Here is a 16335-nt window from a genome sequence, read left to right on the forward strand (position 1 = left end):
AGAGCAGTGCCAAGGCTGGGTCTGCCTCCTCCAAGGGCAGCGCTTGCAGGTTCACTACCTGGTCTCGAAAGGGTGTGGTAGGAACCTTGGGCACGTATCCAAGCCGGGGTCTCAGGATCACGTGAGAGTTAGCCGGCCCGAATTCCAGGCACGCTTCGTCAACCGAAAATGCCTGCAGGTCCCCTACCCTCTTGATGGAGGCCAATACAACCAGGAGCGCTGTCTTCATAGACAGGAACTTAAGCTCTACTGATTGCAAAGGCTCAAATGGAGCACTCTGCAGGGCAGTTAGAACCACTGAGAGGTCCCAAGAGGGTACGAGGGGAGGACGAGGAGGATTCAGTCTTCTCGCTCCCCTCAGGAACCTGACGATCAGGTCGTGCTTTCCCAGAGACTTACCATCAACTGCGTCGTGATGTGCGGCAATGGCGGCAACATACACTTTCAGGGTGGAGGGAGACAGCCTTCGCTCCAATCCTTCTTGCAGGAAGGAAAGCACCACACTGATGGGGCATTTCGTGGGTTCTTGATGTTTAGAAGAACACCAGTTGACGAAGAGGTTCCATTTCAACGCATAGGCATGTCTCGTGGACGATGCTCTAGCGGAAGTGATGGTAGCCACCACCGCTGGTGGTAGGGTACTCAAACCTGCCTCGTCCCCTCCAGGAGCCACACGTGGAGGTTCCAAAGATCGGGACGAGGGTGCCAAAGGGTGCCCCGTCCCTGAGAAAGGAGGTCCTTCCTCAGAGGAATTGGCCAGGGAGGTGCTGTCGCGAGGAGTACTAGTTCGGAGAACCAGGTCCGGTTGTGCCAATACGGGGCAACCAAAATGACCTGCTCCTCGTCCTCCCTGATCTTGCGCAAGGTCTGCGCAAGAAGGCTCACTGAGGGAAACGCATACTTGCGTAGGTCCCGCAGCCAGCTGTGCGCCAGTGCATCCGTGCCGAGCGTGCCCTCGGTCAGGGAATAATACAGGTCGCAGTGGGACGAGTCGTGGGAGGCAAACAGATCTACCTGTGCGTCGCCAAACTGATCCCAAATCAGCTCGACCGTCTGGGGATGGAGTCGCCATTCTCCAGCGAGAGGCCGAACTCGAGACAGCTCGTCGGCCGCCTGGTTCAGGTGTCCCGGGATATAAATGGCTCGAAGCGACCTCAGATGCTTCTGACTCCATATGAGGAGGTGGCGAGCGAGTTGCGACATACGGCGGGAGCGTAGACCACCCTGATGGTTGATGTACGCTACTGTCGCGGTATTGTCTGATCGGACTAGTACGTGCTGACCCCTGAGCAGCGCATGGAAGCGGTGCAGGGCGAGGCGTACAGCCAGCAACTCGAGGCAATTGACATGCCAAAGGCGCTGGGGTCCTGTCCAGGAGCCCGCGGCAGCATGACCATTGCACATGGCGCCCCAGCCCGTGGTGGAGGCATCTGTTGATACAACAACGTGCCGGGAAACTCGTTCTAAGGGCACTCCGGCCCGTAGAAAATTGAGGTTCGTCCACGGGGTGAAGGTCTGACGGCAGGCTGGAGTCACTGGGACTCGGAGCGTGCCGTGTTGCCATGCCCACCTCGGGACTCGATCGCGAAGCCAAAGCTGAAGCGGTCTCATATGAAGCAATCCCAGCGGCGTTACTGCGGCTGCGGATGCCATATGCCCCAGGAGCCTCTGAAATAATTTCAGTGGAACCGCACTCTTGCCCTCGAATTGGCGAAGACAAGTCAGCAGTGACTGCGCGCGCTCGCTCGTAAGCTGCGCGCACATGGCGACCGAGTCGATCTCCATACCGAGAAAAGAGATCCTCTGCACGGGGCAGAGTTTGCTCTTCTCCCAGTTGACCCGAAGGCCCAGACGAACTAGGTGCCGGAGCACTAGGTCCCTGTGTTCGCAAACCTGGTCTCGAGAGTGAGCTAGGATCAGGCAGTCGTCGAGATAAATCAGGATGCGAACCCCGTGTTCCCGGGGGGGAACAAGGGCTGCCTCGACGACCTTCGTAAAGACGCGAGGAGACAGGGCTAGCCCGAAAGGGAGAACCGCGTACTGGTATGCCTGCCCCTCGAAAGCAAACCGTAGAAACGGTCTGTGTCGGGGTAAAATGGAGACATGGAAGTAGGCGTCCTTCAGGTCGATCGCTGCAAACCAATCCTGCGGCCGCACACACTGGAGGATGTGTTTGGCAGTTAGCATCTTGAACGGCAGCCTGTGAAGGGAGCGGTTCAAGACGCGCAGGTCGAGGATTGGCCGTAACCCACCGGACTTCTTGGGTACAATGAAGTAAGGGCTGTAGAAGCCAGACTTCATCTCGGCTGGAGGGACAATCTCGATCGCACCCTTCGCCAGTAGGGTGGCGACCTCCGCTCTCATGACAGGGGCATTGCCACCGACCATAGTGAAGCGGACTCCCCTGAAGCGGGGAGGAGATCGCGCGAACTGAATCGCGTAGCCGAGCCTGATGGTTCTCGCAACCCAGCGGGACAGTCTGGGAAGCTCTAGCCAGGCCTCCAGAAAGTGCACCAGCGGGGTCATACGAACCACAGACGTACCGTCGGTGGGGCAGCGAGGCGGAATGACCGGCACCGGTGTGGGAGGCATAGCGGCCCTGTGCGGGGGCACGGTCATTAACCGCGCCCTGCCAGAGGAGGCCAGGGGAGGGCGCGCGTCCCACGGGGGCGTGCTCTGGCAGGGGTCTGGCGACAGAGGGGGATGAGAGGAGCGTGGCCCGTGGGCGGCGCGTGCTGTCATCCCGCACCTCTGGGACAGAGGAGGGCGGCAGTGGCGGGACCCGAGGGTGGCGCGCACTGTGGCCCTCGGGCTCTGTTGGCTCAGGATTGGGGGATTCGATTCTGTCTTTAACCACATTAGGGTGCTGCTCGTCGTTGGACGAGCAGCGGGGAGTGGAGAACAAAAGATTCTCCCCCGGCCCTCCACCGGGGGAAGGAGTGGCCCTGCTACCAGCTCCTGAACAGAAAAGAGAGCCAATCCTGAGCTGCCCGTCTCAGGAGCGCCGCTTGGCCTGGCGTTTAGCGGGCTGCGGGGCTTGAGAGGGCTGTGGCGCCTTCCTACGGCTTCCTCCACGACGCGGCCCAGATGAAGGCTGCTGCTGGGGCCGTGCGGGAGGGGCGGGAGCCGCGGGAGGGCGCCCTCGGCGGCGAGCAGGCTGAGGATTCTGTACCGACGGCTGAGCAGCAGAGCGACGGGGCAGAATGTGCTTAATCGCCTCAGTCTGCTTCTGAGCAGTCGAGAACTGTTGGGCAAACTGTTGCCGAAAAGGCCGGCCTGGGATATGGGAGCGTCGAGCAGACGAGTCCGCTCTGGCTCACGCATATCAGCCAGGTTCAGCCAGAGATGTCTCTCCTGGACCACAGCTGTGGACATCACCAGACCCAGGGAGTGCGCGGTCACCTTCGTCGCCCGGAGAGCGAGGTCGGTGGCGGCGCGCAGCTCATCGAAGAGCCCTGGGTCTGTCCTACCCTCGTGCATGTCACGGAGCATCTTGGCCTGGTAGACCTGTAAGACGGCCATGGCATGCAAAGAGGCAGCTGCCTGTCCCGCCGCTCTGTAAGATTTCGCCACCATGGTAGACGAGAATCTACAGGCTTTGGACGGGTGCTTAGGATCACCACGTGATGAAGCGCTTGCCGGACACAGCTGCATCGCGACAGAACGTTCAACCGTGGGAATCCCAGTGTACCCACAAGCATCAGCCTTATCGAGGGGAGGAAAGGCGGAGAAAGCCGAACGATCACGGCAAGACATGGGAGCCTTCCAGGACCGCGTGACTTCCTCATGCACTTCCGGGAAGAATGGTATTGGGGTTGGGCGGCGACGAGTGTCAGCGGCCGCTCCCAAAAACCAATCAACCAGCCGCGAGCGCACTGGATCGGGTGGCGGGGACCACTCGAGCCCAATGGCCGCGGCTGCCCGGGAAAGCATGGCGGTCAGCTCGGGATCAGACTCGGGCAATGCTGGCACGCCCGAGGGCGGCAACACAGCCGAATCCTCACTTCCCGAGGACTCACGCCCACCTTGTGATGCAGCGATCGACATCGTATCTTCCTCTGGAGCGCCAAACGAAACACGCGGGGCCTCCGTGGAGGGACCAGCGGTTTCAGTTTGGACACTCGCGGGTCCCAATGCTGAAGAGGGGTGTGTGGACCGTGGACGTGTCGGCGGTATGTCCCACACAGTTACCCTCAGGTCACCCTGGCCACCAGCCGAAGTACAGCCTCCCGGGGAGACCGTAGATCGGGGTGTGGATGAGGGGACTCTCACTCTAATGAGCTCATTGAGTCTCGACCGCAGCATGGAGATGGTCATGTTCCCGCAGTGAGAACATGAGTCATCCACAAACGCTGCTTTAGCGTGATCAACGCCCAAACACGCTAAGCAGAGATTGTGCCCATCAGAGAAAAATATGTCGCGACCGCAACCAGAAGTGCACGGGCGAGGCATCTTTAAAAAGATGTGCCACGTGCAATGCTCTTTTTGTGAGAGGAAAAACTCTGCGGATGCTGAAGCGAACAGGGAGAAATCACACTATCTGTCAGATCACTGAACAGATCAGCAGGGTAGTGAGCACTCGCTGAAATCGCCGTCACACCAACACCGGAGAGTTCGCTCGTCTCGAAGGGATGAGAAGACTAACTCAGAATTTTTGGCTTGCAGGAGTGGAGAAGTTCTCGGCTCCGAAGCGAAAACATATCTGCAATATTGCAGCGTACTTCCTTATATACCCCCTGCGGTGGGCGGAGATACGCTATGCAAATTCCGCAGACCCATGGCATTTCATTGCCATTGGCTCGTTTTATATACTCGAAGGTGATAGGCTTCTAAGCGAAACCCCAATCGTCGTCATCCGACGTAACTCGGAGTGACCACGAAAGGGAACTCCAGTTTTTCCAGTTCAAGAAGATGGATTGGTTGTTAGCGGTGTCTATCACCATGGTAACTTACATTACAAGGATAAACAGCTCTGAAACAGGTTTTATTCTGGGTAACAGATTGCAAATCAAAACTGGACCAATCATCTATGAGCAAAGTGACGTATCTGATGCAATAAAGTCTCTGCAGTTTAAACTGAAAGTTTTAGAGAAAATTATTATGCAAATTATTTATTACTTTTTTTTATACTTATTGCATTACACAAACTAATATACTTCAAGATTTTAAACATACAATAATAAATTAACACAACACTCACATCAGTGAGTTGAGTTTACAGTGTTTATCCTGCAGTAGAGCAGAGATCTGATACACTCGTGTGTCTCCTAGTTTATGTTCACTCAGATTCAACTCTCTCAGGAGTAATGAGTTTTTACCCACAACTCTATTCACATACTGACAGGCTTCATCTGCAGCAGGACCCAAAAACCTGTAGACTGGAGAAGAACATTGACATTGCCCACCATATAATGACTTATTTTCACAAGCATGTGAAAGGGCCAGTGTTCATTTTAAAGGTTTCCTTATGATGTTTTAATTCTATAATTCAACATGGTTTTGAATCAACTCCAAAGTTTATGGTAACATCCTAAACCATTAAATGAAAATATAAACAATGATTTAAACAATTTTACAATTAAAACAATACAAGTTTTGACAAAACCCCAAAGTTTAAAAATGCTAAAAATTATATTTAAAATGATAAACCACACACTGCAGACTTAAACCCATTTCTTAAAAAAAGGAAAAAGGGATAAATCATAATTATTTAGAATTTTGACTCATCCCTTTTCCTTTTCTTAAGAAAATCACATAAATTAAATAAATCAAATAAATGGTAAATTTCAATGTCAGAATAGTGAATTTTGCTGAAAGGTGATGAGTTTCCAGGTATGGTTAATAAATGAATCTGTTAAGTTTATTGATCATAGATAAATTTCAGCACATGTGTTCAGTAATCATGTGAGCAGATGGTGAAAACTTATGACATACATCAATCATATGAGACTAGAGTGCACATTATAGCTTGTGCAGTGCACATACTTCAAAATTTGCTAAAAGTAGCTGAATACATTTTAAAAGTAGATAAATTAGTCTGAAAAACTGCACAATTTTTGCAACAAAATTGCTAAATTGGCATCACTGGGGGGTGAGAATAGCACCAGTAGCATTTTTATTTATTTTGCTATTCCTAATGTTAGTGGTGTTAGCATTTCCAATTAAAAAGTTATATGAAAGTTAATTTGAATGAAAATCAATTACTAATATCTTTTAAAACTGACATCACTACTTCCAGATAAAGTTTTAAATCTATTGCAATATTAATTATTGCATTATATTGAGAACACTCACCTCAGTGTCTTTAGTTGACAGTTCTGATCCTGTAATAAATCATTGAGCTCCTTCACTCCTGATTGTCCAGGATCATTTCCTGTGAGATCCAGCTCTATCAGGTGTGAAGGGTTTGATCTCAGAGCTGAAGCCAGAGCTTTATAACCTTCTTCTGTGATACTGCAGTTTGAAAGCCTACAAAAAAAAATAAAAAACGTGAATTAAAATTAACGTTGTGGTGTGCAAAATCTGAATCCATAAATTGAAAACATGAATACATAATCAGATATGCAGGTAAGACACTAGTTGTAGTCTGTCATTAATGTGTGAAGTGATTAATTGTAATTAATGGTCAGAAATAGTGTAATTTTTGCATATGTGTGGTCTGAGTTATAAATTGATTCACACTTACATTTTTCCAAGATTTGATATACTGTGTTATTATAGGCCTGCATTTTTATGCAGTTTTTATTAGTATTGTATTTAGTTAGAGGTACAACTGTTATGAGGTTATCGATGACTTATGATTATGAGCATATTTATGAAATATATAATATTTCTGTGATTGCTGTGGAGTTGAGTGTAGTGTACTCACCTCAATATCTTCAGCTCACACACAGGCTTCTTCAGTCCCTCACAGATCTCTTTGACTCCTGAGTCAAGCAGACGGCTGTTATCCAGATTCATCTCTTTAAGGATGGTTTTGGAGGAGAGAACAGTAGCTAGAACTGAACAGCTTTTCTCTGTCAGCTCACAATTATTCAGCCTTGACATAAAAACAGCATTATTTATTATTCAATACACATCAGATCAGCAGAGCTTCATATCTGCTCACAAATGTAGCTGACAGTCATTTATAATGAATAAACAGAGAAGTTTTAATGTCTAAAATCATGTTCACTCACTTAATTTTCTCCAGTTTGCTATGAGAGTCCATCAAAAGAGCAGAGAGCTTCTTCCCATCCAGGTCTCCTAGTTTATCTTCACTCAGATCCAGTTCTGTCAGTAATAATGGACTTGTACCCAGAACTTCAGAGAGATACTCACATGCTTCCTCTGCAGCAGGACTTTTTAAAAACCTACACGAGGTAGAATGTTTTTTTGTTTTTTTTGATATTTAAAAAATAATTATTATTTTATGTATTTTGCAATTCTACAATAGTAGAATGCATAATTAGTTCAAATTAATGATGTAATTATGTTTTGCCATGCAACTTGTGTGGGAAATGAAAATCAGTTGTACATAAGTTTTAAAAATGTAAAGCTTTAATTACCTGATAGTCTTCAGTTGATTATGTCCATCCTGAAGTAAATCATTGAGCTCCTTCACTCCTGATTGTCCAGGATCATTTCCTGTGAGATCCAGCTCTATCAGGTGTGAAGGGTTTGATCTCAGAGCTGAAGCCAGAGCTTTATAACCTTCTTCAGTAATACTGCAGTCTGAAAATCTACAGAAAATATATTTTTTTATTTATTTTTTATTACATAGTCCCATTGGGGAAACTGCTCTTTTATTGAAAATTTGGGTACCGCTGGTTTTAAGGCCAGCGGCGGAACACAAATAAAAGGGAACAGAAGATTTTCCAACAGGGCCTTCTTCCAGGGGAGGGAGCGGTCACCATCTCCTGGTGAGTAGTCCCATCCATCTCTGGGTTGTCTATCCTAGGGCCGCTTACCCCTGGCTTTGCCGCCCTTCTCGGACGGGGCTTGGATGGGCGGGGCGGCCTACCTGCGACTGGTTCCACGGCGTCGTTTAGGTTGAGGCTGCGTCTGCGGCGCAGGAGCAGGGGCAGACGCAGGAAGACGCCTCCGGCAACGAGCAGACTGAGGGGCCGTGGGTGGTGGGGGGGAGGCAGCAGCTGACCGCTGCGGCAGGATGTGCTTGATGGCCTCTGTCTGCTTTTGTACAGCCGAGAACTGCTGGGCGAAGTTCTCGACCTCGTCACTGAAGAGGCCGGTCTGGGACACGGGGGAGTTAAGGAACCAGAGCTTGTCGGTTTCCCTCATGTCGGCCAGACACAGCCAGAGATGACGTTCCTGGACCACCAAGGTGGACATTGCACAACCCACTGACCGCGCGGTGACCTTCGTCACACGAAGCGCGAGGTCTGTTGCTGTACGAAGTTCTTGGAGAACCTGTGGATCGTGACCATCAAGGGTGGTGAGGGAGGAGAAGCCACCGAGACGGTTTCTGGCAGTGAAAGTTGCCGTCCAAGTCCCCGTAAGCTCCTTGTGCACTTCCGGGAAGAAAGGCACTGGGGTGGGTTGCTGAGAACCAGCGCGCGCCACCCCGAGATAACAATCGTCCAGCCTCGAGGGCTCGGGACACGGTGGAGGGTTCCACACGGGCCCGATCCTGTTGGCGGCCCGGGAAAGCATGGCCATAATCTCCGGGTCCGACTCGAGTACCGCTGGTACACCTGAAGGAGGCAGTGGCGCCGATTCGTTGTCTGCGGAGAGGTCTGATCCACCCTCCGATGCAACGATCGACATCTGATCGTCGCGGGGAGCACCAAAGGAAACGACTGGTACACACCTCGAGGATGGTCCAGCACGTTCCGTTGGTGGCTCAACTGGCTGCGGAGCGTGAGAGGGATGAGGGTTCCTAGGGGGTTGGTTCCCCGAAGGAAGCGCGTTCACTGTAATCCTCAGGTCACCCGTGTCACTGCCCGAAGCAAGCCTCTGGGGAGGGTTGGATCGAGGCAGAGGCACGGGGACCCCGCCCCTTTGCAGGAACGAGAGTCTCAGCGTGCTCGAGGCCCAGACACACGAGGCAGCGATCGTGACCATCCCATGACCCCAGGTAACGACCGCATCAAGAAACACACAGATAGAAAGTCATCTTTAAAAAGAAAAAAGCTCTTTTAGGGACTGCTCTCACTGGTTCTGAAGCACGCAGGGAGCGGCCATTGCGAACACAGACAGGAATGTGCACCAGTCTGTGCGCTGTCTCTTTCTCACTGGCAGGTTACTAGCAGTAAAAACAGCTTTTGAGCGCTCTTACCGGCGCACCTTACCAGCTGTTAAAACAGCCTTTTTGTTTTTCTCAAAAACATTCTTTACAATTAAACAATAACTCTCCAAGCTCATCTCTTATCACAATAGCATTTTTCACACTCCACCTCAAAAAAGTGCATGTTATTTGTTAATTTACAGTATGCATATTCCATAACAACCCGGCCCTCTACAAGAGTTTTAAACATTCCAAGCAAATCAGCATCTTCTCCTTCATTCTTACATGTATGGGATTTTAAAATAGACAGCTTTGCCTGTCCCACTAGAAAACCAATGTACCAAGTGTACATTGTACTTTCCATTCTTTCTTATACTTCACACCAAAAATGAACATATTTTTTGTAAACATAAAACCAAGCTTAGTAAATATTTTATCCAACAATTAAGGAATTAATCTTGAACAATCACAAAAAAAATGAAAAACAGTATCAAGAATATTGCAAAAAGGGCATGCAGATAAAACCATCTCATTAAATTTTGATACAAAACTATTAGTTGCCACAGCACAATGAAAAAATGAAAAACTCTCCACTGGAGGTCCCCACTGGAGGTCCCCAGACCTCTTAGGAATAGGGGGCTTATACAAACACCTCCATGATGGAGTTATTTCCGAAGAAATTGATAGATGTTCTCTCCATTTAGTATCAACGCGTCTTTTCAATTGAGTATAAAACAAGGATTTCACACACATACAATATAATATATTTTTGTCAACATTATGAAACAATATATCTTCAAATCTTTTCAATAAAGTATCATTTAAATCTTCATCCAAATCAAACATTATGTTAACTCGAAGATCTGGAAAAATCATAGGCCTTTCATCATTCTCAATAAAATTGTTTACATAGGTCAAGAAAGACTGAGGAAAAGATTTTTTAAGATCTCCAATTATCCCTTCAACACATCTTTCTGATCTAAGCCCAACTCTATTAGCTATAAATTTAGCCGTATACCATTGACCCTTTAAAAAAATCAATTAAATCTTTTACAGTAGCTATTCCTGTGTTTAAAAACTTGTCAATTACTGAACTCAGAATGGAAGAATTCCTTTTAAAGAGAGGATTAAAAAACAATGGTTCTAAAACACCATAATGTTTATCATCATCTCTCAATTTTTTTAAACATTTGCCAGGCCTTTAATACAGTTACATAACAGTTAGAAGAAGAAACACTTACTCTTGGATTTGGATTTTGGATAGATTTTTCAATTAGGAATAACTGCTTAGCTAATCCAACTCCCCCAATACTTTGTAAAACAGACAAACCTAATGCAATCCAGGGTATTTTATCTGAACAATATAATAGCCTTTGTAATGTTTGAAACCTCATTGTCTTAACTCTCGCCTCCAGATTTATAAGTCCTTGACCACCTTCTACAACTGGGAGATACAAAACTCCAGGAGGAAGCCAATGATAACCATCCCAAATGAATTTAACAAAGACTTTTTGAATACCAGTCAATAACTCTTCAGGAGGATTCAACACTGTAAATCTGTGCCACAACATTGAGGCTGCCAAATTATTAACGATTAAACATCTCCCTCTAAAAGATAACCTCGGAAGAATCCATCTCCACTTCTGTAATTTCCCCACAATTTTATCAACTAATCCTTCCCAATTATTTTTCATATAAGTATCAGATCCTAAATATACCCCAAGAACTTTAAAACCATCTTTGATCCATTCACATTGTTGTGGAATTTGAGGAGGATCTATATCCCTCCACTCACCTAACAGAAGGGATGTACATTTATCCCAATTGATTCTAGCAGATGTAGCTTTTTGAAAAGTTTTCAAACTAGAAGTCAAAGCAGCCATATCATCAATGTTCCTTATGAAAACAGTTATATCATCAGCATAAGCTGTGAGTTTTACAGGTGGGATCTCTGGAAAACCAGGAATACAAAATCCATACAGTCGTTTCCTCAAATGTGACAACAAAGGCTCAATAGAAATTGAATATAGAAGTCCTGAAAGAGGGCATCCTTGTCGTATACCTCTTGTTACTGCAAAAGGTCTAGTTAGACAACCATTAATCTTAAGCATACTAAATGCATACTAGACTGCACTGTAAAGCAGTTTAATACAAGAGACAAATTGTGGTCCAAAGCCAAAGGCCTTCAGAGTCTTTAGTAAATAAAAGTGATCCACTCTGTCAAAAGCTTTTTCTTGATCTAAAGATAAGAGTCCAATATCAATTTGATGTTTTTTAGCAACTACAATAATGTCTCTTAGCAAAAACAAGTTGTCGAAAATTGTCCGTTCAGGGATACAGTATGACTGATCTTCATGAATTATAGTTGCCATACATTTCTTCAACTTATTAGTTATAGCTTTTGACAGTATCTTAAAATCAGTACACAACAACGACACAGGGCGCCAATTCTTCAAAAGTCCAAGATCTCCTTTCTTAGGGATTAATGTCAACACTGCCCTCCGACAGCTTAGGGGTAAAACACCTTGATTAAAGGACTCCAAAAAAACATCATACAAATCATGTCCAATCACATTCCAAAAGCTTTTAAAAAACTCAGCAGAGAGACCATCCACACCAGAAGATTTGCCACTGTTCAGCCCTTGCACAGCACTTGAAAGCTCATCAAAAGTCAAGAATTCTTCCAATTCCATCTTTTCTTCTTTAGACAACTGTGGAAGATCTAGAAGAAGTTCTTCAACTGCTACTTCATCACAAAATTCGGACTGATAAAGTTTTTCATAAAAAGAAATAGCAGAAACTATAATTTCTCGTTGATTGGTTATTTCTTTGCCATTAGGAAGTTTCAGTTTGTGAAAAAATGTCTGCTCTTTAGATTTTTTCTCCAGTCCGAAAAAAAAAAGCAGTTGGAGCATCCATTTCATTGCACTTCACATATCTTGTTCTGACAAGTGTCTCCTTCTCCTGCTCTTCCAATAAATCCTTCAAAAGACCTTTGTTCTCTTTAATGATATCACCTCCTCCCTGATTGCGAAGGCTTTGTTGAAGAATTTCTTGCTCTATCATCTTCATCTTCACTTTCAAGTTCTCAGTATTATTTGCTGTGTATTGTTGACAAAAAACCTTTATCTGGACTTTTCCCAGATCCCACCATTGACTTAGAGATGAATAACTACCTATCTCTTCTCTCCAAGACTTCCACAAAAGACCAAAAGAGTGCACAAAGATGTGATCTTGAAGTAATGTATTATTAAAGTGCCACTGTGACTTATAGGATTTAGGTGACAAAACAGACATAGACATAGAAATATAATGATGATCTGATATAGATGTAGGGGAGATACGATTACTAAAAAATCTTCCTTTATTGCATTCCTCAATATAAAAACGATCCAATCTGGCAGCAGAAACCTTATTTGAATTAATTTTCAGCCAAGTATATTGTTTAACTTGAGGATAAAGATCCCTCCACAAATCTACAAGACTATGTCTATTAATTAAAGATTTAAGAACATCTGTTGAACCAAAATGAGGTTCTTCATGATTCCTATCCAATTTATGATCTACCGTACAATTAAAATCACCACCTATAACAACAATCTTATCATCTGAACACTTCAACAATTCTTCAGAAAGTTTCAGAAAAAAATCACAGTGCTCGCTTCCTATATTAGGAGCATAGATATTATAAAAAGAAAAACTATTATTACCTATTATTATATCAGCTCTAAGAAGGCGTCCTGGTATTATTTCTAAGAAAACTGGATTATCTTTAACACGCTTTGAGAATAAAAACGCAACACCAGCACTCACGTTCGTACCATGACTAAGACTAATACTGCCCTCCCATTCATTTATCCAATCTGTCTCATTACAGGCATCAGTATGAGTCTCTTGTGAAGGGTTACAAATTTAAGAATCTGTTTCAGATATGCTTCCTTACATAACATCACGGTGAAGAATACTGATTTTAGCTTTTAAGGTTAAGATCTCAGCAAAGTTGTATTTCCTGTTCTCTCCTTATTGTCTTAAATGGCTCTTGAAGCCCCAGTTTCACTCAGACTGATGGGATTAGCACACGAATGATTCACTGAGAATCTCACCTTTTGTTCTGCAAATGGCTTTCGGACCCAAATGGCTCTTGGAGCCTTATGCTGATTGCATTAGGATTGGCCAGACCCTCAGTCTAGAGTGTTACCTAAACCTGTTACATGCTTTGTTTGAATTTGTCTCCACCTTCAAAAGTCCCTCCTCCTAAAATGCCTATAAGATACCATGTAAAGTTCCCTTAGTTAGATAATGTTGGAAGTACTGCAGCCACGTACAGCGGAGTTCTCAATAAAGAATAACTTCTGTTGAACGCGATCCCAACTGTCTCCTGGTCTCTGCTTCGATGAAAGAAAACTTTACAACACTTGCAACAAAATTACATCTGCTTTTTTAAGTTGTAAATACTTAAATAAAGTCACTCTCTTTCGCACATCCCTACATCCATATATATTTAAGGATCCGATATTAAAGGATACCATCAGGATGAAAAAAGAGAAAATGAATAAATGCCAATATAGATGTAATTTCCAATACATAATAGGCTACCTCTTTAAGGACTTTTCTTTACTCTTTTTCTGACAGCACTTACAAACTTTTTTAAACGATAATGCTTAGGCTGATCTAATTCCTCAAGTGTTGCTTTCTTCATAGCCATAGCAGAGGAATCAATAAAAAGCTTCAAATCAGGAAAATACGTTTCAATCTTTGGTTTTCTCTGGTTTTTTGTAGCATTCAAGAATTCATCCAGCTGTTCCAAACTATAATACCGGATCCTCTTTAATCGCCCAACAGTACTTTCCTGAGAACTGAATTCATCCAATTCATCAGTGATTAAGTCTGAACACTCACTATCCGGATCACTGTCAACATCCTGTGATATTGGTTCAGCATCATTTTGGGACATATCCCTATTTGATGCCTGCACCTCATCCAAGACATCCCTCACTTTAGACCCATCTTGTTCTCCAGATTGTTCTACCTCCTCCACAATCTCTACAGGGTCATTCGTTCCACTCTGTCTAGCATCAGGAATGATCGCATCCGTTTCTGTAATCTCAATATTGCCACCCTGAGGCAACTGTTCTCTCATTTCAGTAGACGCGTCATTCTCCAAAACAACTGAATCTTGCACTGAACCATTATTTGCGCTTTGAGCCTCTTTAACCACAGGACAACCTGTTTTAATATGGCCATATTTTCCGCAAACAAAGCATTTCATAGTCTCAGTAGTGATACAGATTGTATAGTCCTTACCAAACACTGTCAATTTAACAGACACATCAAGCATTTCAAATTCAGCGCTTAATATCATCAGAGCCTGACGTCTGAAAGACATGACATGTTTCAACTCCGGATTTTTCAGGAATCATTCTAATCTGTCCAACCAATTTTCCATAACGAGCTAAGATAGACTCGAGCGCTTTATCAGAAATAAACGGAGGTACGTTTGACAACATCACTCTTTTAGAAAGACTAGACAAAGGTAAAATTGGAACAAATACATCCTGAACAGTCAAACCACACTCCACCAATTGACTAAACATTTCGATTTCCTTCAGAAAAACGACAATTGCTTTATTCATTCTTGAAGCGGACATTATGTTTTGTGCACCTATTTCTCGACCAATAGCGACCAAAACACTCTCAATAGACACTGACTCATCTGACGGCATGCACTTGCATGCGTGCCGAGCAGACAAACAGGAAAAACCATCGGAATTTGAGCCCATCTTTATCAGATAAACTGACAAAAATAGCCACTATAACACCTTCTCCTCTAACTTACAGCAATATTAAAAAATAAATAAATAAATAATAAACTCAGAAAGGAAAAGTTTGACTCACTCAGCAACCCCACACACTCCTTGCTCTCGCGCTCCCCACAATCACGCCGCATATGCGCACAGAGAGAGAGAGAGAGAGAGAGGGAGAGAGAGAGAGAGAGAGAGAAAAGACCGCTCCCACTGATGGGATGGGGAGGTCCAGATGGAGAGGTCCAGAAAAGCTTACAGTTTTCACACTCTGTAGAAAGCATCGAAGTGCTTGGCTCCGAAGCAAAAAGCTAAAGTGCAATCACACCTGCTGCTCATTATATACCCGCGCGATGTGGTTGAGCAGCTGATGCAAATAATTGCACGCCAATGTGCATTGGCTCGTTAAGTTTCACTCGAAGTAGATTGGCCTCTCTAGCGAGATTCCTATTCGTTGGTCTCGACATGGCGTCGACTGACCAACTGAAGAGGAACTTATATTGTGTAGTAAAATAAAAAATATATTTCAAATAATTTTCTGGTAAGTGAAGAAAACATAATACACCATTACTGCTGAAGCAGATAAATCTTTCTCATTTCTTTAGTTTTTAAGAGGAATCCAACTTTAAACAAAATAAAATGTATTTGATAGTTTAAAACGGTTCATTTAAATCACTCACCTGAGTTTCTCCATTGTGCAGTTTGTATTCTCTAATCCGTCCTGGAGTTTCCTCACTCCTGAATCCTGCAGATTATTGTTGCTCATGTCAAGCTCTTTCAGACTGGAGTTTGATCTTAGGACTGTAGCGAGAGCTGAACAGCTTTCCTCTGTTAGACCACAATTACGCAGCCTAAAATGTTGAAGAGGAGAGAGAGAATTTACAAACATAAAGTACTTGATGGCAACATTAAATGATTACTGAGGATAATTGTGCTTTGGCCATCTGATTTCTTTAAGATACTAAAATATGTAATAATAAATGAAAGCAATACTCACTGGAGTGTGTTGAGTTTACAGTGTTTATCCTGCAGTAGAGCTGCGATCTGATTCACTCGTGTGTCTCCTAGTTTACATTCACTCAGATTCAGCTCTCTCAGGAGTAACGGGTTTTTACCCACAATTTCAATCACATACTGACAGGCTTCATCTGCAGCAGGACCCAAAAACCTGGAGACAGAGGATGTACATTACATTATCTATGACGACTTATTTTCACAAGCTTGTGAAAGAGCCTTTAGTCATTTTAAAGCTTTTTTAAATGTCTTTTCACAGTTTAATAATCTTTCAGGTAAAGTTTTCAAACTATT

At 44.7% G+C, this 16335-nt stretch overlaps 3 protein-coding genes across 3 annotated transcripts in view; all 3 read right to left on the reverse strand.

The window, feature by feature from the left end:
* The window catches only part of LOC311085623 (uncharacterized protein), a 159792-nt gene that overhangs the window by 16378 nt on the left and 127079 nt on the right, over nucleotides 1–16335 (reverse strand). The gene's annotated exons all lie outside the window — the stretch shown is intronic.
* The window catches only part of LOC311085174 (NACHT, LRR and PYD domains-containing protein 3-like), a gene marked incomplete at its 3' end in the record, with an annotated part of 31052 nt that overhangs the window by 3784 nt on the left and 10933 nt on the right, over nucleotides 1–16335 (reverse strand). The window lies entirely within an intron of this gene.
* Nucleotides 5197–16270, reverse strand: LOC311085175 (ribonuclease inhibitor-like; the record flags this gene model as incomplete). The annotated part of the gene is made up of 8 exons (XM_084117609.1): nucleotides 5197–5371; nucleotides 6295–6468; nucleotides 6869–7039; nucleotides 7179–7352; nucleotides 7548–7721; nucleotides 15708–15878; nucleotides 16025–16195; nucleotides 16245–16270. The coding sequence occupies 8 exons, from the start codon at nucleotides 16268–16270 to the stop codon at nucleotides 5197–5199; spliced, it is 1236 nt and encodes a 411-aa protein (XP_083973735.1).

Source organism: Abramis brama (assembly GCF_963993115.1).
Source record: "Abramis brama genome assembly, chromosome: 6".
Classification (NCBI taxonomy): domain Eukaryota; kingdom Metazoa; phylum Chordata; class Actinopteri; order Cypriniformes; family Leuciscidae; genus Abramis; species Abramis brama.